Here is a 26618-nt window from a genome sequence, read left to right as displayed (position 1 = left end):
CACAATGAAAAAGAAAAAGTTGGTCCTTGTTGGGGATCTAAATAGCAGAGTAGGAAGTGATTGTCAAACATACAAAAATGTTTTGGGAAAATTTGGAGAAAAGAGCAAAGCTAATAATAATGGCAAATACCTGTTGGATTTCTGCTCAGGACATGGACTGGTTATTACTAACACCATGTCCAACATAAAAATGTGCACAAATTCACATGGAGAAAAGAGGCAAGGAAAAAGAATAGTCTCATTGACTATATTATTGTTGATAGTGATGTTTTCTCCCTGGTGCAGGACACCAGAGTGTACAGAGGATTTGAAATTGGAAGCGATCACTATTTAGTCTTGAGCAGGATAAAATTGAATTTCATATTGAAAAGAATAACATGTAAGAAAGTTTTAAAGCGAATAAAAGTTGAGCAGCTCTCAGATGTGAACTGTAGACTAAAATACACAAAGATTATTGAAGAAAAAATGAAAGAGTTTGAGAACATGAATCAAACCTTGGAGATTTTGTGGCAAGCCTTGAAGAAAGCCCTAATTGATTCAGCTAGAGAGGCATGTGGTAAAGTTGTCTGCAAGGATAGAAAAATTAGAACTCCATGGTGGACACAGGAAGTTAAAGAGGCAGTGAAGGAAAAGAAGAAAGCATATCAAAAATTCCTGAAAATAAGTCAGCTTGTGCTCTTAGAGAATACAAAGACAAATCCAAGAATGCTAAACACAGTGCAAAACTAGCTAAACAAAAGTCATGGGAGGACTTTGGCAAGAATATAGAAAATAAATATCAAGAAGGTGGCAAAATATTCTGGAGGTTGTTGAAGAAGCTTAGGAATGGAGGAAAGAGTGCTGTAAAAGGAGTTAGAAATGATAAAGGTGATATGAAAATGGGAGAAAAAGATATCATGGAAGTATGGAGTAATTACTTTGAAAAACTGCTAAATGAAACAAGCAGTGATGAAAGCACAGTGGTAAAAAAACACTGACCAGGCATGCAGTCAGGAATATATATCCATACTTGAAGTAGAAAAAGCCATTAAAGGCTTGAAATGTGGAAAGGCAGCAGGAATAGATGATATTCGACCAGAAATGCTGAAGCATGGTGGTATAAGAGTCTTACAGTGGCTGCACTGCATAGTTCAGAAAGCCTGGACAGAGGGACGAATTCCCGATGATTGGAGTAGAGCTCTCATAGTACCCATATATAAAAAGGGAAATAAAACTGAATGTGAGAATTACACAGGTATTTCCCTACTGAGTGTTCCTGGCAAGATCTATGCAAGCATACTTGAGAAACGGTTGAGAAGTATTGTGGAAGAAAAGCTTGGTGAAGAACAAGCTGGATTCAGGCCAAATAGAGGCTGTCAGGATCAGATCTTTACTTTACGACAAATAGGCAAGAAAGCATGGGAATATAACAGAGATCTGTATTTAAGTTTTGTCGATTTGGAAAAGGCATATGACAAGGTGCCAAGAGAGAAGCTATTCAATACGCTACAGTTATATGGTGTCAAGTGGGCATTATATCAAGAAATACTCAGTCTTTGAGTTGTAAGTCAGCAGTTAGAATTAAAGGAAGTACATCAAGATGGTTTAATGTTAAATCTGGTGTGAGACAAGGATGTACATTATCCCCTCTGTTATTCATTATATATATGGATCACATTATGAAGGAAAGTGATATTAAAAATGATATCAAAATTGGAGATGTTAATGTCAGCTCTTTGCTCTATGCGGATGATGTTATACTTCTAAATAAATCCGCTACAAGTCTGCAAGATTCTCTGACTAAATTGAATAGCTGTTGTATAGATATGGTATGAAGGTTGGCAATAAAAAGACAAAGACAATGAAAATAGGCAGAATCATTGAAAATGTCAACTGTGTTGTGAATGGAGAACCTGGAACAAGTGAAACATTTCGGTTACTTAGGCACGATTTTTACTGAAGATGATAAATTAAATATAGAAATAGACAACAGAATCAGCAAAGCTGGTATCGTAGGAAGTCAATTGAATAAATTCATATGGAATAAGAGAGAAATTAGTAGGAACACTAAATTAGCTGTATATAAAACAGTGTTCAAACCAGTTTTAACTTATGGATCTGAGAACTGGGTCAGAAGTAAAACACTTGACCAAAGACTAGAGACCACAGATATGAGTCCTGAGAAAGATTATAGGCGTGAACAGATGGCATCAATGGCAATATCATATTAAAAACGAGGATATTAGGAAAGAACTTAACATTGTCAACATCCAGGAATGCATTAGCAGAGCTAATCTCAGGTGGTATGGTCACCTAAACAGAATGGGCTAATCTTGCTTCGCCCAACCTGGCAGAGAAAACAAGTGTTCTCTGCCAGGTTGGGAGGAAAACGACAAAGAGGAAGACCAAGATATAGGTGGATTGATACGGTACAATATGCCTTAGACGATAGAAATATAAGATCTGATAATGTTGGAGTCTTGACAAGTAACAGACTGATTTGGAGGAAAATTGTAGATAGGAAGTTAGTAATGATGTAATTTTTTTTCATGTAGTACTATCATATCCTGTACACCCCTTGAGGGTACATGGCAGGAATTTGATGATGATGAAAAAATAAAAAATCTAAAAATGTACTATCTCCACAGAAACCTGCTCAACAAGAATTTTGAAAGACTGATAAGTAAAACAAGAAATGAAATTAGAGTAGTAAAAAATATTCAAGTGGAATACAGTCAGGGGTATCAATACTTATGGTAGATAAAGCTATGTAAACCTGAAATGTGGAAGAGGCTGCTAGTTGATGATATTTAACCCGAAATATGCTCAACCATGAAGGAATAAAAGTTTTACGGTAGCTGCACTACATAATTAAGAGTTTGGTTAGAAGAAAAATTCTAGATGATTGGAGTAGAGCTCTCGCTACCCATTACGAGTATTAACTTAATCAAATCGAATAAATACTTGTAAAACTTTTTATCCAACAAACAGATGATATCAAGACTAATTATTATTAGCCTTGCCCTTTTCTCCAAATTGTTCTGAATATTTCTATATGCTTGGTGGGATTCACTTCTTAATAAAGGGCAAGGCTAATAATAATGGTAAATATCTGCTGGATTTTTGCTCAGGATATGAACTAGTCATTACTAACACCATGTTCCAACATAAAGATGTGCACAAATTCACATGGAAAGAAGCCATAAGAAAAGCCTCATTGACTAATGTTATTGTTTTCGAAAATATTTCTATATGCTTGGTGGGGATTCACTTCCTACTCTGCTGTTTAGATCTCCAACAAGTATCACTTTTTCCATTTTCTTTATATTTGCTGTCTGCTCTAGCAACTCAAAGTTTCTCCACTTCTTCTTTAGAAAAACCTTCTGTGGAACTATTCTTTCTTATTCCATATAAATTTATTCAGCTGACTTCCTATCATACCAGTTTTACTAATTCTATTGCCTATTTCCATATTTAATTTGACATCTTCACTAAAAATTGTGCTTAATAACTGAAATATTATACTTGTTCTATAGATTCACCATTCAGGAATACAGCTGATGTTTTCAATGTTTCTACCTATTTTCATTGTCTTTGTCTTTTTATTGCTGATGTTCATAACAAATTTATTATAACAATTATTCAATTTAGTCCGGGAACCTGCAGATATACACTGGATTAATCTAGAAGTGTAACATCATTTGAATAAAGTAAAGTACTGAGATTACCATCTCCAATTTTGATATCAGGTTTAATATCACTTTCCTTCATAATGTGATCTATACAGACAATGAATAACAGTGGAAATAATGTGCATCCTTGTCACACATCTGATTTAACATCAAACCATCTTTCTGTACCTCCTTCAATTCTAACTGCTGATTTACAGCTTAAATAAAGACTATTTTTGATATAATGTCCGATTTGCACTATGTAACTGTAGGTTTTGAAGAGTCTACCTCTTGGGATCTTGTGAAAATCTGATCCTGACAACCTCTATTGAACATGAATCCAGCTTGTTCTTCACCAAGCTTCCCTTCCATGATTTTTCTTGGACGTTCCTCAAGTATACTTGCATAAATTCTATCAGAAACACTCAGTAGGGAAATAACTAATTCTCACACTCAATTGAATTTCTCTTTTTGTAGATGATAGTATGAGAACCTTAATCCAATCATCCAGAATTCGGCCCTCTGACCAGGCCTTCTGAATTATGCAATGGAGCCACTGTAAAACTTTTATACCATCATATTTGAGCATTTCTGGTCTAATATCATCTACTCTAGCTGTCTTTCCCCATTTCAGGTTTCGATAGATTTTTTTTAACTTCAAGCATGGATATGTATTTCCAACAGCATTCCTGCTGAGTTTTCTATTACCATGCTGACACTGAAAGACTGCTAAATGAAACAAGCAAAGTAATTACTCCAGAAATCTAGAATACAGTATCTTTTTCTTCAGTTTTCACATCATCTTTATCATCGCTGATTCCTTGTACTCTTTCCTCCATTTCTACGTTCCTGATGTTTATTTTCAATGTTCTTACCAAAGTCTTCCCATGACCTTTGCTCTGCTAGTTTTACACAGTGTTTTGCTTTCTTACATGTTTCTCTGAATAGCACAAGCTGACTTACTTGCAAGGAACTTTCCATATGCTTGCTTCTTTTCCTTCCTGAGTCTCACCATGAAGTTCTGATTTTCCATCTATGCAGACATGCCTCTCTGGCTGAATCGATGAGTCTTTTCTTCAGAATTTGCCTATCAATCAATAAGGTTTGGTTCTCCTTTTCAAACTTAGGTTTCTTACATTTTTATTGATATATATTTATATATATTCAAATATAAATATACTCATATATAGCCGACCTGGTTGGTCGAGTGGTAAGCGTATCTGCTCTCCAGCCAAGCGTCTGCAGGTTCAAATATCCTAGGGCATGGATGTGTGTGACTGTCTTTCAGATTCATACATTCATCCAGACAAATATGTATACACTCTACCAAAATGGAGTGGGTCACCATGGGAGAAGTACGAGGGTGGTCTGAAAAGTTTCTGGCCTCGACCATAGATAACAACACTATCGGCAAGTTTTTTTTTTTCCTAAGTTGGTACCTCTGTCATAAGCATCCATGTGGAATTGCAGGTCATTCTATCAAGTAGTTTGTTTTATATAGCTGTCTGAAGCAAAATTATTGTCTGTATCCCTTGAAATGGATAACATTGAGTATCGTGCAGTTATAAAATTCTTTGTAAAAGAAGGTTTAATGCCAAAAGAAATTCATTCGAAGTTCATAGGCACTCTTCTTCTTCATTTTCGACAATTAAGAAATGGGCTGCCGAGTTTAAACATGGCCATACCAGCCTTGAAGATGATCCACGTGAAGGACATCCAATAACAACACCAGGAATCATTGATCAAGTGCACGATGTGGTATTGGATGACTGGTGAGTCAAAGTGTGTGAAACTGCTGAGACTATAGGCATTTCAAAAAAACGTGTAGGATATATTCTGCATGATGAATTCCAAATGAAAAAGCTTTGCACAAGATGGGTGCCATGCTTGCATCAAAATCTCTGAACAATGCTTGGAGTGTTTTAACAAGATTTTGTTAAGATTTAACTGATTTTGTGTGTCGATTTATTACCATGGATGAGACTTGGATTCACCATTGCACACCAGAATCCAAACAGCAGTCAAAACAGTGGACAGAAGCCAGTTGTTCAGCGCCAAAGAAGACAAAGTCGGTTTCATCAGCAGGAAAGGTCATGGCATCAGTGTTTTGGGATGTTAAAGGCATTTTGTTTATTAATTATCTTGAAAAGGGTGAAACAATAACCAGGGAATATTATTCCGATCTTTAAACCAGACTAGACGAAAAAATTTGTGAGAAAAGACCCGGTTTGCAGAAGGAAAAAATCATCTTTTATCAGGACAATGCACCTGCCCACAAAGGTGTTTTGGAAATGGAAAAATTAAGGGATCTGCACTATGAAACTGTTGGAACATCCACCCTATTCCCCAGATTTGGCTCCCTCTGACTCTATCTCTTCCCAAAACTAAAACTCTTCCTCGCTGGTCAGCTCTTAGAATCAAGAGGTGATTATAGCTGTAGAAGGGTATTTTGCAGATCTTACTGAGAACCACTAGAGGGACAGGATAATGGCGCTGGAGCATCGCTGGAATAAATGTATTAGTCTTACGGGAGATTATGTTGAAAAATAAAAATAATTTTGAAATTATAAATTCGTTTTTTCACTGTTAGGCTGAGAATGTTTCAGACCACCCTTGTAGACCCAACCCTCCCGCAAATGGGAGAGGCCTTTACATAGCAGTGGAGAAGTTATTGGTTGAAATCCAATCAAATATACTCATTTATATTTTATATACATAACTTAGATTTCTTATATTTTCTGTAAAAAACTCAGAATGAAAAGTCAGAAAGTGCACTTGTATTCTGCAAGTGCATATTCTGACTTTGTTGCCAGGAACTTTTAAGGTAATTTCTTCTTTCTGAGATGACTGTTTCTTTAACTTCTTGAACCCACTGAAGTTTTCATTTATCTATTTCTACAGACAGCTTAACCATGCAGTGAAGTATTCTGCACAAATAGATAAATCTTCGTGGTGGATTCAAAAAAAGGAGTCCTCAGAAAGAAGAAATCATATTGGATTTTGCTAGTGGGTCTCTATGGTTTGGTTCTTGTTTTCAACACTCTTTTCAATATTTATACACTTCAGTCTGCAATTCACCTCTCAGAACTCCTTTGGATTCTTTTTTAAAACTTTCATACATATTTTTCTTTTTAAAACATATTCCTTTTTATTGTGTTCAAAAATTAGTGATAATTCCTTCAATTCACGAACCACTCAAGATATTATATCAACAATAACATAATGCTTTTCTTATGTCTTGTGTATTCTCTCTGTAATTCAATCATTACAGATATTAAAATTAATTTTAAATACAACTAAAATGCAACCTATACTCAAAATACTGCCATATGTTACTCTCTAAAATAAAATCTGGTAGTGAAATCAATGTTTTAATTTACATTTAGAGAACAAGAAAACAAAATTCTGAATCTACCCTTTCTTGACCTGCTGTGTCCCAGATGTTAATCTTAAGAGTTCGGTCACCCACTACTATATTTTTTGTCATAAAAGAAGCCCTACAGAAATAAATATTATAAGTAAAATGGAAATAATAATAAAGGAAACTAAACATAACATAAGTTTCCAATGTATATATTTCTAATATACTGTTTAAACTAGTTATTTTTTCAAAAAAAAAAAAGTTACAAACTGAATATAGATATCTTTAAAAATTTCATCATTAAAACTGCTTTATATTAAATTTTTATAATATCCATTCATTTCATATTACAAATAATAATATAGCAAAAGAACTGAATCGAGCCAATTAATCTGCCCTGCTACAGAAAAACAACAAGCATATTATGATATACTTTAGATAGGTCAAAAAAAAGAAATGACCAACTAATGTATCTTTATGAATCACTCTTTCTTTTATTCAAATTGTTGGGAGAAGGGGGGGGGGGGACAAAATGAATTCAGCCAGAACAGAAGGGGCTTTGAATTGGGAATAATTGTCGGGGAAGAGCTTAAAATTTTAAAATTCTATTTTTATTTATTTTTTTATTTTTTTAATGTACATTGGAAGTCAACTGGGAGGAGATTTCCACAAAGCCTTTTAAATAATGCAAAGAACTGACCAGTGCTTCTGTCCTAATGCCCAATTTTCACCTTTTCATGATACATACAGCTGGCAGTTATCCAAGTACTGAATGAACAAAGATGGGTTGGAAATATGGGATTTGGCAAACCAAACTGCATTCTGTACTGGCTGAAACCAAAACATAATAAGATGAAGTCATACAGGCTATGGTGTCGACCAGTTAAACAAGTTACCCTGTTGTTTTTGTCAGGGAACCAGGGTAAAAAGCAAAAAGCCAGCTACTAGAAGCAAACTCAAGTTTGACATTAGCAGAATTGAAGATAGACACCGTGAAGATAAAAAGTACCAACAAAAAAGAAGTAGAACTGGCAGAATTAGAAAAGTACCACAGTGACATAATTGCTATTACTGAAGCAAAGAAAACAAAAACCGGTGAGATAACTTCTAAATAACTACTAACTGGTATATGCAGGCAATGATGACTAGGGAAAAGAAGAAGTAGCCTATAGTCCAACACCAAACATAAAATTCTTGTTGAGAGGCTTATACGCTGGTTAGACATAATAACTAATATTTAAGGAATTGACAGCGTATACTGGAAATATAGATTAAATAAACTTTAATATACACTTTCCGATATTTCGGCGAACGTTACGTTGCCATCTTCTTGGGAACTCACTAAAAAGACACGTGCACACAAGTACTAATACAACAAATGAGACTGAGGCTAGGACGCTAGCGTTTTCCTAAAGTCCTGATGGTGCCCCCTGGCGGGCTATATTGGTAGTTATTGGCCTTTGGGCTGAAGTTCTTTTGATAAAAGTTTCCCAAATTTGGGGCAGTTTCATGCATCCAAATTTGTTGAGGTTTGGCATGTTCCTAAGGGCCGAGGCTGATTCCATGAATAGTCTTTCATACTTGAACTTGCTGCGGTGTATTACTGTGGCTTTCTTCCATCTTATTCTGTGGCGAGTATCCAGAGCGTGGTCTGCAAGCCCAGAGTGGCTGTACTGGTGAAATCGGATGTAATCCTTGTGTTCTGAGATTCTGATATTTGCTGTCCTGCCTGTTTGGCCAAAGTAGGACAGTTTACAGCTGCAAGGGACCTGGTATACACCAGGTAGATCTAGGAGAAGTGGTTGGTCTTTGGTGGAGCGGATAAGGGATGCCAGTTTTCTATGTGGTCTGTAACAAGTGGTCAAGTCATGTTTTTTTAAGATTTTATTGATTTTTTCTGAGGTGCCTCTGATGTAGGGAATAGTGATGGATTTAGAGTAATCTTTTTTGTGAGGGGGAGGGGGTGGTGGGTTGTGGATAACTGCCAGCTGTATGTATCATGAAAAGGTGAAAACATCATCAACATAGCGAAGCCATATGGTAGGTTTTTGTGGGGCTGAGTTTAAGGCTTTCTCTTCAAACATCTCCATGAAAAAGTTGGCCAAGGGTGGGGAAAGTGGTGAACCCATGGCTGTCCCCTCTATCTGTTTGTAGAATTTTTCCTGCCAAACGAAATAGCCTGAGTTCATTGTAAACTGAAATAGGGCTGAGATATCGGGAGGAAATTTAGCTTGGATTAGCTCTAAGGTTTCTTTGAGAGGGACATTCGTGAATAGGGAGGAGACATCAAAACTGAGTTTTGATGAGTTTTGATATCAGTTTTGATGTCTCCTCCCTATTCACGAATGTCCCTCTCAAAGAAACCTTAGAGCTAATCCAAGCTAAATTTCCTCCCGATATCTCAGCCCTATTTCAGTTTACAATGAACTCAGGCTATTTCGTTTGGCAGGAAAAATTCTACAAACAGATAGAGGGGACAGCCATGGGTTCACCACTTTCCCCACCCTTGGCCAACTTTTTCATGGAGATGTTTGAAGAGAAAGCCTTAAACTCAGCCCCACAAAAACCTACCATATGGCTTCGCTATGTTGATGATGTTTTCACTATTTGGCCACATGGCCCGGATTCACTCCTCTCCTTCCTAACACACTTGAACAACCAACACCCTAGAATCAAATTCACCCTGGAAAAAGAGGAAAACAATAACCTCCCCTTCCTAGACACACTAGTCACCCGCCAACCTGATGAAACCTTGGTTTTCTCAGTTTATAGAAAACCCACCCATACAGGCAGATACATTCACCAACAATCCCACCACCCCCCCTCACAACAATATGGAGTTATTAAAACATTATTCAACAGGGCAAAAATAATCTGTTCTAATGATCAAGCCCTAACCTCTGAACTAAATCACATCCGTGACACTTTCTCAGCCAACGGCTACCCCCTCCAAAAAATCCAAAAAATACTTAACCCAGTTATCCACAACCCACCACCCCCTCCCCCCTCACAAAAAAGATTACTCTAAATCCATCACTATTCCCTACATCAGAGGCACCTCAGAAAAAATCAATAAAATCTTAAAAAAACATGACTTGACCACTTGTTACAGACCACATAGAAAACTGGCATCCCTTATCCGCTCCACCAAAGACCAACCACTTCTCCTAGACCTACCTGGTGTATACCAGGTCCCTTGCAGCTGTAAACTGTCCTACTTTGGCCAAACAGGCAGGACAGCAAATATCAGAATCTCAGAACACAAGGATTACATCCGATTTCACCAGTACAGCCACTCTGGGCTTGCAGACCACGCTCTGGATACTCGCCACAGAATAAGATGGAAGAAAGCCACAGTAATACACCGCAGCAAGTTCAAGTATGAAAGACTATTCATGGAATCAGCCTCGGCCCTTAGGAACATGCCAAACCTCAACAAATTTGGATGCATGAAACTGCCCCAAATTTGGGAAACTTTTATCAAAAGAACTTCAGCCCAAAGGCCAATAACTACCAATATAGCCCGCCAGGGGGCACCATCAGGACTTTAGGAAAACGCTAGCGTCCTAGCCTCAGTCTCATTTGTTGTATTAGTACTTGTGTGCACGTGTCTTTTTAGTAAGTTTCCAAGAAGATGGCAACGTAACGTTCGCCGAAATATCGGAAAGTGTATATTAAAGTTTATTTAATCTATATTTCCAGTATACGCTGTCAATTCCTTAAATATTAGTTACCAAACATAAAAATATTTTTAAATGTCGGGCAATATCAAGTAGAGTGATGTGGGCAAACCCCAAATTAGGAATTGGACAATGAGATTTATTTGTACCTTCTGGCCCAGAGAAAAGCTTTTACTAAAGAAGAGTGGAAGATTTTTCCCAGTCATCAGAGAAGGAAACTGACAAAGGAAAAGATAGTCCTTGTTGGAGATTCTAAACAGCAGAGAAAGAAATTAATACTAGACATGAAGACGTGCCACGCTAATGATAATAATGGTAGCTATTGGATTTCTGTTCAATACATGGATCAATAAGAAATAAGAAATTCTCAAGGAATAGAATTTCTTAAAAATAACAAAAAATTCAAGGAAAAGAATTTAGAGTGGATTTCAAATAGAAAGTGATTCCTATTTAGTTTTGAGCAGTATGAAAATGAATATTGTGTTAAAAAAGAAAAGGAGGAAAGAGTTAAAAAAAAAAAAAAAAGTGAAGGATGAGCAGATTTTAGAGGTGAACTGTAGATGCAAATAAACATACATTTTATTCAAGAAAAAATGAATAGCTTAAAAATGGGAATCAAATCTTGAATATTCAGTACAGATGCTGTAAAAAACATTGACTGCTTCAGTTAGGGAGGCATGTGGTAAAGCTGGATGCAAAGATAGAAAAATTAGAACCCCATGAGAAAGAACAGTCATGGAAAAGTAGAAGAGCATATCAAAATTTCCCAGCAAGTCAGCATGTAAAGGTAAAATGTAAAGTCACGAAGATTTTGATAATAATACATAAGATAAATATCAGGAAGATGGCAAAGTGTTCTCGAGACTATTGAAAAGGCTTAGACATGAAGGAGAGAGTACTGTGAAAGGAGTCACAGATGAAAAAGGTGAATGAAAATTGAAGACAGTTATCTTAGAAGTTTGAAGCAATTACTCTGAAGGATTGTTTGCATTCCCCTTGAATATTTTTTTACTATATACTGGATCTATGTATCTAATTAGCTAAATAAATTGAGTTAATTATTAGCTTTAGATGTCTGCTTTTTTTCCCACTAAAAATCAATGTGAGGATTTCTTTATTTGTTGCTGTGTCCACTTGGTTATACTATAAATTAAAGATATCAAGAAATTATATTCTTGGTTTCATCCTTTATTCAAGTGTAAGCAAGATTTGCATGTGAAGTCATTTCACGACTGGGCTTCTTGTATATAGAGGCTGATGACCTCACATCAATTGCCTTAGTGGTGCATATTTTGCACCAATGCTTCAGGAGATTGTATATTAAAACCATTACTCATTAATTGATCCCTAAAATTGTGGGCAATGAAAGGTGTAGATTATAACATGTTACCAGTGCACTGGAAGGCAAATAAAAATATTAGGTTACAAAAGAAATTTTTAATGAATGGTTCATCAATGTTTTGTTCCAGAAGTCAAACACTAGTTGATGGAAAAAAATCTGGACTTCAAAGTTTTATTGATATATAGACAATGTGCCTGTCCATCCTGTTTTAGAACACCCAAATGTGGAATTTTGTTTTCTGTCGCCTAATACAACATCCTTAATACAACCACTAGACCAGGGTGTGATCGCTACATTCAAAACTTACTACATAAGAACATTCCAATACATTTTGGATAAACTAGAAAAGGATAATTTACTGACAGTTATTGATGTGAGGAAGAAATTTTCTATTTTGGATTACCAAACACTTGTTAAGTTGGCATTATCAGAATTGAAACCATTAACTTTAAATGCATGCTGAAAAGCTGGCCAGAATTTGTGAAAAAGAAAACCCTGTATCTTTGCATACAACTGAATATCCCAATATCATCAGATTAGCACATGCAGTTGGAGGAGAAGGATTTGATGATTTTTTGTCTGCAGATATTGAAAAATTAATGGTTGACAAGGCTGTTAGTGATGACGAAATATTAGAAGCTGTCCTTGAGAATATCAATGAAAAAGAAAAAATTGATGATGATGATGATGATGATGATGATGAAGAGACTCACTGCAGGATTAATTAAAGAAGGATTTCAAATGGCTAGTAAAATTGCAGTCATTTTCTTACACAAGATCCAAATACTGAACAAGCTGAACAGTTTAAACATGGTGCGATATGAAGAATTCTGGTCAAAACAGGATTTCAACGATTAATTAGGGAGTTCATGGTAAAAAAAAAAAAAAAAAAAAAATCAACCTTCAGAATTATCACAAATTAGTGCTAATTTAGTTACTTTTACTGAAGAAAATGTTTTGCCACTGCAGTATAAACAGGATGGCCAAACTTTCAAGTTGTGGAAGTGATTTAATTCCAGTCTCACACAAAAGAATGTGGCTACTGTCAGAAAGTAATGGTGATTAAAATTTAACTAATAACTATGTGTGTGGGTGTATTTGGACATTTTTGAATTTCTGTTTTATTAAAATAATGTGTCACTAATAAAACAGAAATTCAAAAATGTCCAAATACACCCACACACAGTTATTAGTTAAATTTTATTCACCATTACTTTCTGACAGTAAGAGATGAATATGTTTTGTTTGAAAATAACTTTTTGTATCAGATTTTCACATCTACTTTGATCTCAGCCAAAAGGTCGAGAAGCGATGTAATCATTCTTCTATTTTTTCATATGCACTGTATTCTTTTTTACACGGTTTTCATTTACACGATTTTTTCTGCAACCAATCAACCGTGTAAATGGAGAATTGGGTGTATTAAATAATATAATGGACTCATCATCAAATTCCTGTCATGTGCACTCCTTGAGAGTACATTTTACCATTGTGCACTCCTTGAGAGTACATCAAGGGGTTTACAGGATATGATAGTACTAAATGAAAAATTTACATCATTACTAACTTCCTATGTACAATTTTCCTCCGAATTAGTCTATTAACCTGTCAAGACTCCAACATTATCAGATCTCATATTTCTATCTGCTAAGGCACATTTTAAAGTATTAATCAACCTATATCTTCGCCGTCCTCTGGGTCAACATGGAAGAGACAACTTGTTTTGCTAATTTTTCCATGCCCATTCTGTTTAAGTGACCATACCACCTGAGATTAGCTCTACTAACACATTCCTGGATGCTGACAATACCAAGTTCTTTCCTAATATCCTCGTTTTTAATATGATATTGCCATTGATGCCATCTGTTCATGCCTCTAATCTTTCTCAGGACTCTCACATCTGCAGTCTCTAGTCTTTGGTCAAGTGTTTTACTTCTGACCCACCTCTCAGATCGATGAGTTAAAACTGGTTTGAACGCTGTCTTGTATACAACTAATTTAGTGTTCTGACTAATTTCTCTCTTATTCCATATAAATTTATTCAATTGACTTCCCATCATACCAGCTTTGCTGATTCTGTTATCTATTTCTATATTTAATTTACCATCTTCACTAAAAATCGCACCTAAGTAGCTGGAATATTTTACTTGTTCTATAGGTTTTCCATTCACAATGCAGCTGATATTTTCAATGTTTCTGCCTATTTTCATTGTCTTTCTAATGCTGACTTCATACCATATCTATTACAACAGTTATTCACTTTAGTCAGGGAATCTTGCAGACTTGTAGATTTATTTAGAAGTATAACATCATCCGCATAAAGCAGAGTTGAGATTAATATCTCCAATTTTGATATTAGGTTTAACACCACTTTCCTTTATAACGTGATCCATATAGATAATGAATAACAGAGGGGATAATGTACATTCTTGTCTGACCAGATTTTACACTAAACAATCTTCCTGTACTTCCTTCAATTCTAACTGCTGACTTACAACTCAAATAAAGACCAAGTATCACTTGATATAATGCCTCATTGACACCATATAACTGTAGTGTTTTGAATAGCTTTTCTCTTGGTACCTTATCGTATATCTTTTCCAGATCTACAAAACTTAAATACAGATCTTCGTTATATTCCCATGATTTCTCAACTATCTGTCGTAAAGTGAAAACCTGATCCTGACAACCTCTATTTGGCCTGAATACATCTTGTTCTTCACCAAGCTTTTCTTCCACAATCTTTCTCAACTGTTTTTTCTCAAGTATACTTGAGTAAATCTTACCAGAAACACTCAGTAGAAAAATAACTACGTAATTTTCACGTTCAGTTTTATTTCCCTTTTTTATATATGGGTACTATGAAAGCTCTATTCGAGTCATCTGGAATTCGTCCATCTGTCCAAGCTTTCTGAACAATGCAGTGCAGCTAATGTAAGACTTTTATACCTCCATATTTGAGCATTTCTGCTAGAATGTCATCTATTCCTGCTGCCTTTCCACATTTCAGATCTTTCATGGCTTTTTCTACTTCATGTATGGATATGTATTCGTGACTGCATGCCTGTTGAGTATTTTTTATCACTGTTCATTTTAGAAATTATCGACTTTACAACCATGTTATAAATAACTATTTTCATTTCCCGACATTTTGAACTTCATATTAAGATCATCATCTGGAGTATATACAAATATACAAGGACAAGCTGAGTTACATTTCAGACAGTAAGCTAAAGAAACAATGATCGGTTATTCTACAGGCATGACCTCTAGTGAAAAAAATATAAATATACAGATAAAATGAAAAATTAATTCATTATTTAGAAACTACATCCAAGCTAAATTCTATTTAAGATAACATGAGAGAAACATTCTTTCACATAGATAGTTTTCTTACAGTAACAACGATGTCCTATTTTTAACATTACAATTGTTATATTATATTTAGGATTCTGGATATCTACAGTCCTGTTTATAGTTAACTCTTAGGGAGAAAGGTTCCGTGGGTAGAATATGTGCCTTCCATATGCTTGGGATTTTTAGACCATCATTATTGTTCAGATTGGGATAATTGATAAGAATCTCACAGGATTCCTTAAATTTGCATTCATACCATGCTTTGGTGTGATGTAAACAACTGATGCTTTTCCAGTCAAATCTATGCAAAGTGTTCAGGGCATTTACCCTGAACAATTTGCATATAATCATTATTGTTCATATAATAATACCATAGTTATTATATGAACAATAATGATGGTCTAAAAATCCGAAGCATACAGAAGGCACATATTCTACCCATGGAACCTTTCTTCCTAAGAGTTAACTATAAACAGGACTGTAGATAATCCAGAATCCTAAATCTAATATAACATGTTATATTAGATTTATATAACATCTTAAAAATAGGACATCGTTCAATACAAGTATTCCAGTTTTGTGATCACATGTTTATGAGAGAACGGTTTTTAAAAAACTAAACAAGTATTAAAAATAACCCGACAAGTTTTGTTAGTCATAACACTAACATCTTCAAGGATAAAGAGAACTAACAGTTTAAAGCACAAACTATAAGAAATTATGAAAAACAAGTTCATTTGTTGGTCTTATGAACATCAAAAAAGTTCGTTAAAAAACAAACAACAGGTCTATACAACCATTAATGCATGTTAGTTGGAGATAATGCTATTTGTTCTCGCATTCTGTGGTTCACGTTCACTCTGTCCATGGTCTGACATGGGTAAATTTTTAATAAACGATGAGCAAACTTGATTTAAAATCAAACCTTGGTTTTTGTTGTATTACGTAGGAATTTTAATCATATTTGCTGCCTCTTTGAATTTTCTTGTGAAACAATTCTTATCAATGTAGCACATGTGTGTTCTATCCCAGAGTACATCATCACTGGTAGAAGCTGTATGATATGCTAAGCCAGATTTATGTTCTTTCTTCTTTTGTATGTCCTTTGATGTTCTCTCATGCAGATTTCACCCCATCTCCCTGTCTAGCCACAGAAACAATGAATATTATAAACCCCTGGTTTTTTCATTGGGTGATGTGGGAGTTTTGGAGGATGAAGAGATCTTGATATTTTTTCAAGTGGCAGGAAAGTCACTTTTATGCTGTAGAGTAATGTGGCTAATTTATCTGTTACATTCTTGATATAAGGAAGGATGACTGCATTCTTGAAGTCTTGTTTATTTAAGTTTTTTGTAGGTGCTGTATTGAGAATTTTCTTAATTATCTTATTTGTGTAACCATTCAGTTGTAGGATCTGTGTTAAATATTGTATTTCTTTTTTCCGCTTTTCTTCTGTACTGGGGATGTTGTATGCTTTATCCTTAACATTTTTATGGCCTATTTTTTGTTTAGGATGGTGGTGGTGAGGTAGCATGAAGAAATGTTTCTGTGTTTGTTGGTTTTCTATAGATGGAGAATGATAACCTGTTTTTTCTTTCAATTATTTCTATAAGGATGTCTAGAAAAGGAAGTTTTTTTTTTTATTTTCTTCTAGTTCCAGAGTGAATTTTATGTTTGGATGTAAATTAAGATAGTCTTTAAATGCAGTCAGTTCTAGTGCTGTTCCTGGCCAAATGATAAAGATATCGTCCACATAGCGGAGCCATATTTTTAGTTTTATGTGACAGCATTTTTTTCAAAATTTTAGGGGTTTTGCTAGAGCTGGTGAGGTGTGTGAACCCATTGCTAGTCCTCCTTTTTGTTCCCAGAGTTTGTCTTGGTAAAGGAAGAACATATTTTTTATGCAATGTTCGTAGAGCTGTACAATGTCTGGTGGAAAGAGATTCTCTAGGATGTTTACTGTTTCATTTCTTTGGGTTTCTTTTAAAAGAGAATAGAATTTTTTAATTGGGCTGCATTTTTTTTTCGGCCTCCATTGTACCTTTATTGTATTTGATAGTGTCTATGTTATTCCAAAGTTCGGATCGCAGTGATGTGGCTAGTTCATTATGTATATTACATGTATCCTGGTTAATTCTGCTCTAGTAGCTGTTTTTTTAAAAACAGTTCTCTAATAAACATGTGGTTACAAAACCGGAATATTTCTATTGAGCTTTTTAACCACAGAAACCTATGCATGAATATAGAAACTCACAGTGAGTTCAACTGGTCTAAAGTTTCACAATTTGAGAAATTACGCATTAAAAAGCAGAACCTTGTCAATCGTTTGATATTTTTAATTCATTTGTAGAGACAATGAAATTGGGCCCAAGTTAGTTCATAAAAATAAAACATGCATTCCACTCCAATAAAGCCAACAGAATATACAAAAGAACAGAATTAGCTATACTGATACAATATTTAACACAGATCCTACAACTGAATGGTTACACAAATAAGATAATTAAGAAAATTCTCAATACAGCACCTACAAAAAACTTAAATAAACAAGACTTCAAGAATGCAGTCACCCTTCCTTATATCAAGAATGTAACAGATAAATTAGCCAAATTACTCTACAGCATAAAAGTGACTTCCTGCCACTTGAAAAAATATCAAGATCTCTTCATCTTCCAAAACCCCCACATCACCCAATGAAAAAACCAAGGGTTTATAATATTCATTGTTCCTGTGGCTAGACAGGGAGATAGGGGGAAATCTGCATGAGCAAACATCAAAGGACATACAAAAGAAGAGAGAACATCAATCTGGCTTAGAATATCACACAGCTTCTACCAGTGATGATGTACTCTGGGATAGAACACACATGTGCTATATTGATAAGAATTGTTTCACAAGAAAATTCAAAGAGGGCAAATATGATTAAAATTCCTACGCAATGCAACAAAAACCAAGGTTTGATTTTAAATCAAGTTTGCTCATCGTTTATTAAAAATTTACCCACGTCAGACCATGGACAGAGTGAACGTGAACCACAGAATGCGAGAACAAATAGCATTATCTCCAACTAACATGCATTAATGGTTGTATAGACCTGTTGTTCGTTTTTTAACGAACTTTTTTGATGTTCATACCAACAAATGAACTTGTTTTTCATAATTTCTTATAGTTTGTGCTTTAAACTGTTAGTTCTCTTTACCCTTGAAGATGTTAGTGTTATGACTAACGAAACTTGTCGGGTTATTTTTAGTACTTGTTTAGTTTTTTAAAAACAGTTCTCTAATAAACATGTGGTCACAAAACTGGAATACTTCTATTGAATGATATCCTATTTTTAACATGACAACTGTTAAATTAGATTTAGGATTCTGGATTATCTACAGTCCTGTTTATAATTAACTCTTAGGGAGAAAGGTTCCATGGTTAGAATATGTGTCTTCCATATGCTTAGGATCATCATTATTGTTCATATAATAACTATGGTGAAGCTGGCCTTTCTGATCATGCCCTGAACACTTTACATAGAATTGACTGGAAAAGCACTAGTTGTTTACATCATGGTATGAATTACCAAAACATGGTATGAATGCAAATTTAAGGAAGCCTGTGAAATTCTTGTCAACTATCTCAATCTGAGCAATAATGATGGTCTAAAAATCCCAAGCATATGGAAGGCACATATTCTACTCACAGAACCTTTCTCCCTAAGAGTTAGCTACAAACACTGTAGATAATCCAAAATCCTAAATCTAATATAACAATTGTCATGTTAAAAATAGGACATCATTGTTACTGTAAGAAAACTATCTATGTGAAAGAATGTTTCTCTCATGTTGACTTAAACAGAATTTTGTTGGATGTAGTAGTTTCTAAATAATTAATTAATTTTTAATTTTATCTGTATATATATATATATTTTTCACTAGAAGTCATGCCAGTAGAATAACCAGTGATCAAATCATTGTTTCTTTAGCTTACTGTTTGAAATGTAACTCAGCTTGTCCTTGTATATACTTCAGATGATGAACTTAATATGAAGGTCAAAACGTCAGAAGTTATTTATAATATGGTTGTAAAGTCCAAAATTTCTAAAATGAATGCTGATCAATGTGAAAAACTAAAAAAAAGAATTTTTACCAGTGTGTTATTACTGCTTGTTTCATTGAGCACTTTTTCGAATTAATTACTCTATACTGCAAGGCTATCTTTCTCCAGTTTTCATGCCACCTTTATCATCTCTAATTCCTTTTACAGCACTCTTTCCTCCATTTCTGAGCTTCATCAACAACCTCCAGAATATCTTGTGACCCTCTTGATATTTATTTTCTATGATCTTACGAAAATATCTTCCCATGACTTTGGTAAGCTAGTTTACCAAACTTGCATACCAAACTAACTTGTTTAGCTAGTTTTACACAGTGTTTAGCTTTTTTACATTTGCTATGTATTCTCTAAGAGCACAATCTGACTTAATTGCCAGGAATTTCTGATATGCTTTCTTCTTTCCTTCACTGTCTCTATAATTTCCTGTGTCCACCATGGAGTTCTGATTTTTCTATCCTTGCATACAACCTCACCACATGTCTCTCTAGCTGAATTAATGAATTTTCTTCAGGGCTTGCCACTGAATCTCCAAGGTTTGATTCCTGTTCTCAAACTCTTTCATTTTTTCTTCAATAATGTTTGTGTATTTTAGTCTACAGTTCACATCCGAGAACTGCTTAACTTTTATTTGCTTTAAAACTTTCTTACCTGTTCTTCTTTTCAATATGAAATTCAATTTTATCCTGTTCAAGACTAGATGGTGATGACTTCCAATTTCAAATACTCTGTACACTCTGGTGTGCAGGACACCAGAGTGTACAGAGAAAACAGAAAAGAAAACAGCACTATCGACAATAACATAGTCAATGGCATTTTTCTTATTCCTTGCCTCTTCTGTCCATGTGAATTTGTGCACATTTTTATGTTGGAACATTGTGTTAATAATAACAACCAGTCCATGTCCTGAGCAGAAATCCAACAGGTATTTCCCATTATTATTAGCTTTGCTCTTTTCTCCAAATTTTCCCAAAATATTTTTGTATGCCTGACAATCATTTCCTACTCTGCTAATTGGATAACCAACAAGGACCAACTTTCCTTTTTCATTGTGTCAGTTGCTTTTTCTAAAGCCTCAAAAAATTCCTCCACTTCTACCTTAGGAGAACCTTCTGTGGGACCATAGGCACAAATAAGTCTCATTATCCAGTTCTCAATTCTGATATTTGTCCACATCACTCTACTTGAGACTACCTGCCATTCAAGAAGATTAGCCTCATATTTAGTGTTGAATACAATGGCTACTCCTTTTCCTTGATTGTCATTGCCTGAATATAACATTTTGTATTTATTGCTCAGAAAGATCTCACCAGTTTTGGTCTTTTTTGTTTCAGTCACCCCTATTATGTCAATCTGTCACCCCTATTATCTAATTCCTCAGCGAGCTCCATTTCTTTGCTATTCAGGCTTCTTATGTTGATAGTACCAATCTTGAAATCTGGTGATGCTAAGTTGAGGTGTGTTTAAAGATTTGTTCCAGTAGCTGACTTTTCGCTGTCTGCCCTGGTTCCCTGGTGAAAACAACAGGGCACTTGTTTAACTGAGTAACGCCCCAGCAGGCATGAAATTCTGTCATGTTGTACCATCATTTTATATTTTGGTTTAAGCCAATAAGAATACAATTTGATCAGCTAAATCCCAAATTGCTAGCCCATCCTCGTTCATTCATTATCCAGGTAGATACCTAACGGGGTGCACAACAAGAAGGTGAGGGTTGGACATTATGTCAGAAGCCCTGGTCAGTTCTCTTTAAAGGCTATGTGGAAGTCTCATCTCAGTTCTCCTAACCCAACAAAATGGTAATCTTATCCCTTGAGCCTAAGCAACACTTCTGATAGTTTTTATACTTGAGATTAATGTTAATAATATCACACCACCAAATTTTGCAATCATGTGATTAATAAATAAAAGAATTTGTATTCAACAATTTATTTTAATAGCTTCTAATTTTTTTAAGAAATGACAATGTAAACATAAAAATTAATTTACTAGATGAATTAATAATCTAATAAACTAATTATAAAAAATTAATTATAACTCATTACTTGCTATCTATATTTTGGCAATGTTATATTGCCATCTTCAGGGCTCACAAAACAATGAAATGTGCATGCAGGCACATTTCATTGTTTGGGGATGAAAAAAGGCAACAGACTTCTGTTCTAGAGTCCTAGAAAGCAATTTAGCCCATTGTGTGCCCCCAGTGGGCTAAACTGGGTTGTCTTGGTCATTCAGCTGATGATCTAAGAATGTATGCTTCCCAAATTTGTTGAGATTTGGAAAGTTTTTCAGAGCTGAGGCAGATTCAAGGAATAGTCTTTCATACTTGTACTTGTTGCAGTGTAATAAAGTAGCCTTCTTCCAGCATATCCTGTGGTGGATGTCTAAAGCATAGTCAGCAAGTCCTGAGTGGCTATTGGTGGAACGGTATGTAGTCAGTGTGTTCAGATATCCTGATATTGGCTGTCCTGCCAGTATCAGGATATCTAAACACAAGGACTACATCTGGTTCGTGATCATGTTGTGAAATTGTGGAGTGTATCCAGACCATGTGGCCAAATGGAGAACAAATCATCCACGTAGCGTAGTCAGACAGTGGGTTTATGTGGGGCAGAGTTTAAGGCTTTTTCTTGAAAGGTCTCCATAAAGAAGTTGGCCAGGGGTGGAGAGAGAGAGAGTGGAGAACCCATGGCTGTCCCCTCTATCTCTCTGTAGAATTTTCCTTGACAAACAAAATAGCCTGAGTTCATGGTGAAATGAAATAGGGCTCAGATATTGGGAGGATGTTTGGCTTGGATGAGGTCTAAGGTATCTTTGAGTGGAGCATTGGTGAATAATGAGGGGGCCACAAAACTGACCATTATGCCAGTGTTTTGGAGCGAGAAGTTTTCTATACTGGCTTTAAAGTGAGCTGGGTTCTTTTTTTAAGTGTGAAGGCGTGTTGCCACCCCTGGCCAACTTCTTTATGGAGACATTTGAAGAAAAAGCCTTAAACTCTGCTCCACATAAACCCTTTTCGGCTGACAATCTAAGAATGCTCCACATGCATTCTTAGATCGTCAGCCGAACGGTCAAGACAACCCAATTTTAGGTACCCCCCCCCCCCCAGTGGCCACCGTTTAGAACTTTAGGACTGACGTTTGTTGTCTTTCTTCAGCCTCATTTGGTTAGCGAGTGCATATGTCATTGTTTTGTGATCCCTAAGATGGCAATGTAACATTGCCAAAATACAGGTAGTTATTACATTTTTTATAATAATAATCTAGTTTACATTGTCATTTTCTAAAAAATTAGAAACTATGCCTAACCAATGTATAAGCTTATCTACAAGAATTTATTTTAATGTTTTAAAAATTGTTTAAACTTTCAAGTGAAGGGCTTAAGCTTGATTTGTCAAATGACTCATATGGCTAATCCACATTATTAATAATGTTATGAGTTTCAAAAAACTGCTGTTAGAAGTTCAGATTTTCTGAAATTCTGACAAAGCTGTTAGTGGACAGCGCAACAGGTAGAAGTTTATTGTTATAGTTACATTAAATCTGCAAGTAAATTTGCTACTGTATAATTACTTTTGCTTACTATTCTTGTAGTTTATTTTCAGCAAAGTACTGTTTGAATCCTAAGTTTTTTCCTGATCTGAACAGTTCCAAATTTTTTGAAGAAAAGGTACCAACTTCATGAGATGCCACATCATTCCATAAGAAAAACTGGTACATCAAAAAACTCATTTTATTCTTCATTTTATTTTCATAAATCAATTTACTTCTCTAAGACAACAAGATTGTAGCTCACAATTTTCAGCCTATAGAAAAAGAGTCAACACAGAAAAATATATTGATGTTATATACCATCATCCTTCTCAAAAGTAAAGCATCATCAAAATTCTGGTTCAACGAGCTTACATCTTGGGTTCCTCAAAAGCCCTTTTTACAGCAGGAATTTCATTATATTAAACTTGTGTTTCTCTCAATGTCTACAACCCAGCTTACAGATAAGGTATTAAACTATGGTCTTTATTCTCAATCTTCCCAAGGTATTCTTAGGATCCTCCATTCAGTTCATCAGAAAAATTCAACAATATTATGTTCTGTAAACCTGTATCACCTTTTACAAGTTAGAACTTTCCTATACTTGAAAAGACCAATTTTATCCATTGTTCCATACAGAAAACTATTTGGTTTCCTACTCTTGAGGTGTTTCATATTATGGTGGAACAGGAAAATCAATGAGTATATGCTTAGAAAAACATCAATATTACATAAAGTACAAAGAATTGAACAAATTAGTCTTGTGAATGATACCATTTCTTTCAACACAGAGTCTACCAAAAAAACTAGTCTTACATAAAAAAACATTTTCTGCTGGAAAGATTATAAAAGAAAGCTATAAAGCTCTGATTCATAAATCAAACTTAAATATGAACTGCTGACTTAAACAGTACTTACATTTGTAATTAACTAAAACTCTTGCTTAAAGTAAAACTGCTAAATTAATATGTGCATGCTACAAAAGTTGTGTTCAGCAGTTTTACTTTAAGCAATAGTTTTAGTTTTCAATAAAGATGGACCTGAAATGGCTGAAAATTTTGCATTCAATAAACAAAATTTATGTAAGTGATTTGTTTTATCTTGAATATTTTACAAAAAAAAAAAAATAATAATAAATACTTAAATTAGTAAAACACTCAATTCCTTACCCTATTGTACTTTCTAAAGCTGGATTAAAAACATCATTAACAAATCTTTGAACTATACTGGATTTTCCAACACCTGAATCCTAAAAATGAAAATGATGTATACAATTCCACTTATTTTGCTTAGATAAAGTGGAAGAAGCAAAATGAGAAGAGAATAATTAAAGAAAAATTTCTTTCACAAATACTATATTTATACTAGCAAAATTATACAATTACTTATATCTATAACTGAATTAGTTTTTATAAACATGATCATAACTAAACATTCACATGTAAACCACAATAACTAAATATTTAATAAGTAAATATTTTGTCCTAAGATGCTTAAGACATCATCAGTACAGTTGTTACAAACAATACTAGGAATAACATATTTACTTATTAAAAATTTAATTACTGTGGTTTATGTGTGAATGTTTAGTTATGAATACCCCACAGGTTTCGCTATATTATTATTATTATTCCTGATACCTCCAAGGAGTCCGAAGACTCATCGCGGGAGGACACCTACAACTGTCTCAACCACTACACCGAACCTCTACAAAGAATCAACACCATCTACCGCCCACCTCCACCACCACTACAACTAGTATTTTTTGTCTGTAAATTGCATGTGTTCTGAAGGGCCGATTTGTCTGTATGCAGGATGAAAAACCCAAGTTTCCGGGAGAAAAAACCCTGCTACCTCTGTATGAGATCGGCTAACTCACCTTCGATTGAAATATAATATAATCATATCAAACAAAGTGCCACACAATGATTATATATATATATATATATATATATATATATGTGTGTGTGCAAGGTGATAAGAGAGGAGAGTGATACATAATTTCTATGCTTATTCAATTAGCCTCTATAATAGGAGTATTCGCATTGTAGCTGGTGTAAATCCCCACTCCCTTTCTTCTCATTAATTTTATTTATTTTTTGATGACTACGGGAAAGAACCAATAAATTACACTAGAAAGGAAATTATATTTCAAGTATCAGAAGTGCTAGAACACCAGTTGGAAGACAAGAAAAAACTAGAAAAATAGATCACAATAAACACCATCAGAACAGGTCTATGTGTCCTAAAGTGGAAGATGAAGAACTTATATTCTCATTTCCTTTATATTACTGAAGCATGAGCAAACAACAGTTTTCATATAAAACATCTTCACAAAGGACTGAACTTGAATGAATTTCATAGTGCAAAAAAACACTGTCTTCACAGCCATGTATAATACAATGTATTATGGGAAAGGTGTCAATATTTAAGTGAAACATTAAATAGAAGGTTCCTAGAAAAGATCAATATAAAAATATCATGGATCATTCCATGATACTACACTTTGGGTCCACCAGAAAATATCACACTAACTGCAGCTTTATTTAGCAGCAGGCAAAAAGTCATCACCATGCTGAATTTTGGCTCTGTCGAGTGGCCAACAGGAACCTGCTCTAGTTTTATACTTGGGAAAAAAAAAAAAAAAAAAGAGAGTATGGTGATCTCAAAAACTAAGTCATTTAAAAAAAAAAAAAAAGTCACTCTACACCAGGATCATTCCAAGATACTCAGTGTAGGTTCCATCAGACAAAACTATGCTTGGACCTCAGCTCTACTCAGGAGCAGACAAACCTGCCATGCTTCCAAACCTTGGTTCTATGCAGCAATAGACAAAAACCTAACATGCTTAACTTGGCTGGTAAAACCTGTTGGGTGGGTATTTAATCTGTAGCTGTTACATGCCAAAATACTCACCACTGTGCTGAACCTTGGCTCTAGCAGGCGGCCAAATGATTCCACTCTTCAGATAAGTTTTTTTTATCATTGACAGCTTTTTTCTGTGGAAATACTGAGAGCTAGCTTAATAACAAAAGTCATATTTCCATATATAAGCAAAATGAGATATCACCATATTATTACAAAATTCTGGATTACAGTAGTAGTATCAAGTTTTCTCACTGGTAAAAACAAGAAATTATCATATTTTTTGCCTTATAAGAGGCACCATTGTATTAGACCCATCACATTTTTCATGTCAAATTTTTGGAAAAAATATTATTTGCAGTATAAGATGCACAAAGTTTTAACAATAATATTTTTGTTTGAGGGTACATCAAAAGACAGAGGCACTTCATCGATATTAGCTCTCTGTGAAAGTTCAAAATTGTCTTGTTTTCTAGCATTTATGATGAATCTGTGAAACTCAATTTTATTTTCAAATTTGTCTGGAATTGTTTTGTGATATTTTGCACGCACACATAAATCATTTCTCCTAAATCACAGTGATGGCGACCCTGTAAAATCGATGTTATTTTTTTCTGTTGCTAATAATTTTGATTGCTGAATAATCATTTTTGTAGATACTCAGCAACCTAATTTGATCCATTATAATAGTATTTAATTCATTTTCAATTTCTGGCCATTTTGCAGGTTTTC

General features: G+C 34.7%; 1 protein-coding gene across 3 annotated transcripts in view; it reads right to left on the bottom strand.

Moving 5' to 3' along the window:
* LOC150103488 (ras-related protein Rab-22A-like) overlaps window positions 1-26618 on the bottom strand; it is an 87754-nt gene that overhangs the window by 42436 nt on the left and 18700 nt on the right. For all 3 annotated transcript variants that reach the window (XM_090397748.1, XM_090397747.1, XM_090397749.1), the window contains 2 exons: window positions 24191-24270; window positions 7066-7147 (listed from right to left, as the gene is read on the bottom strand). In XM_090397748.1, coding sequence (XP_090253874.1) covers window positions 7066-7147; window positions 24191-24270 — 162 coding nt within the window. The remainder of the gene's footprint in view (window positions 1-7065; window positions 7148-24190; window positions 24271-26618) is intronic.

This window comes from Typopeltis vanoorti, chromosome 9 (assembly GCF_054136105.1).
Source record: "Typopeltis vanoorti isolate ZY-2024b chromosome 9, IOZ_Tvanoo_1.0, whole genome shotgun sequence".
NCBI classification, from domain to species: Eukaryota; Metazoa; Arthropoda; class Arachnida; order Uropygi; family Thelyphonidae; genus Typopeltis; species Typopeltis vanoorti.
Note: the sequence above shows the minus strand (reverse complement) of the source record. Positions and strands in the feature narration are given on the sequence as shown.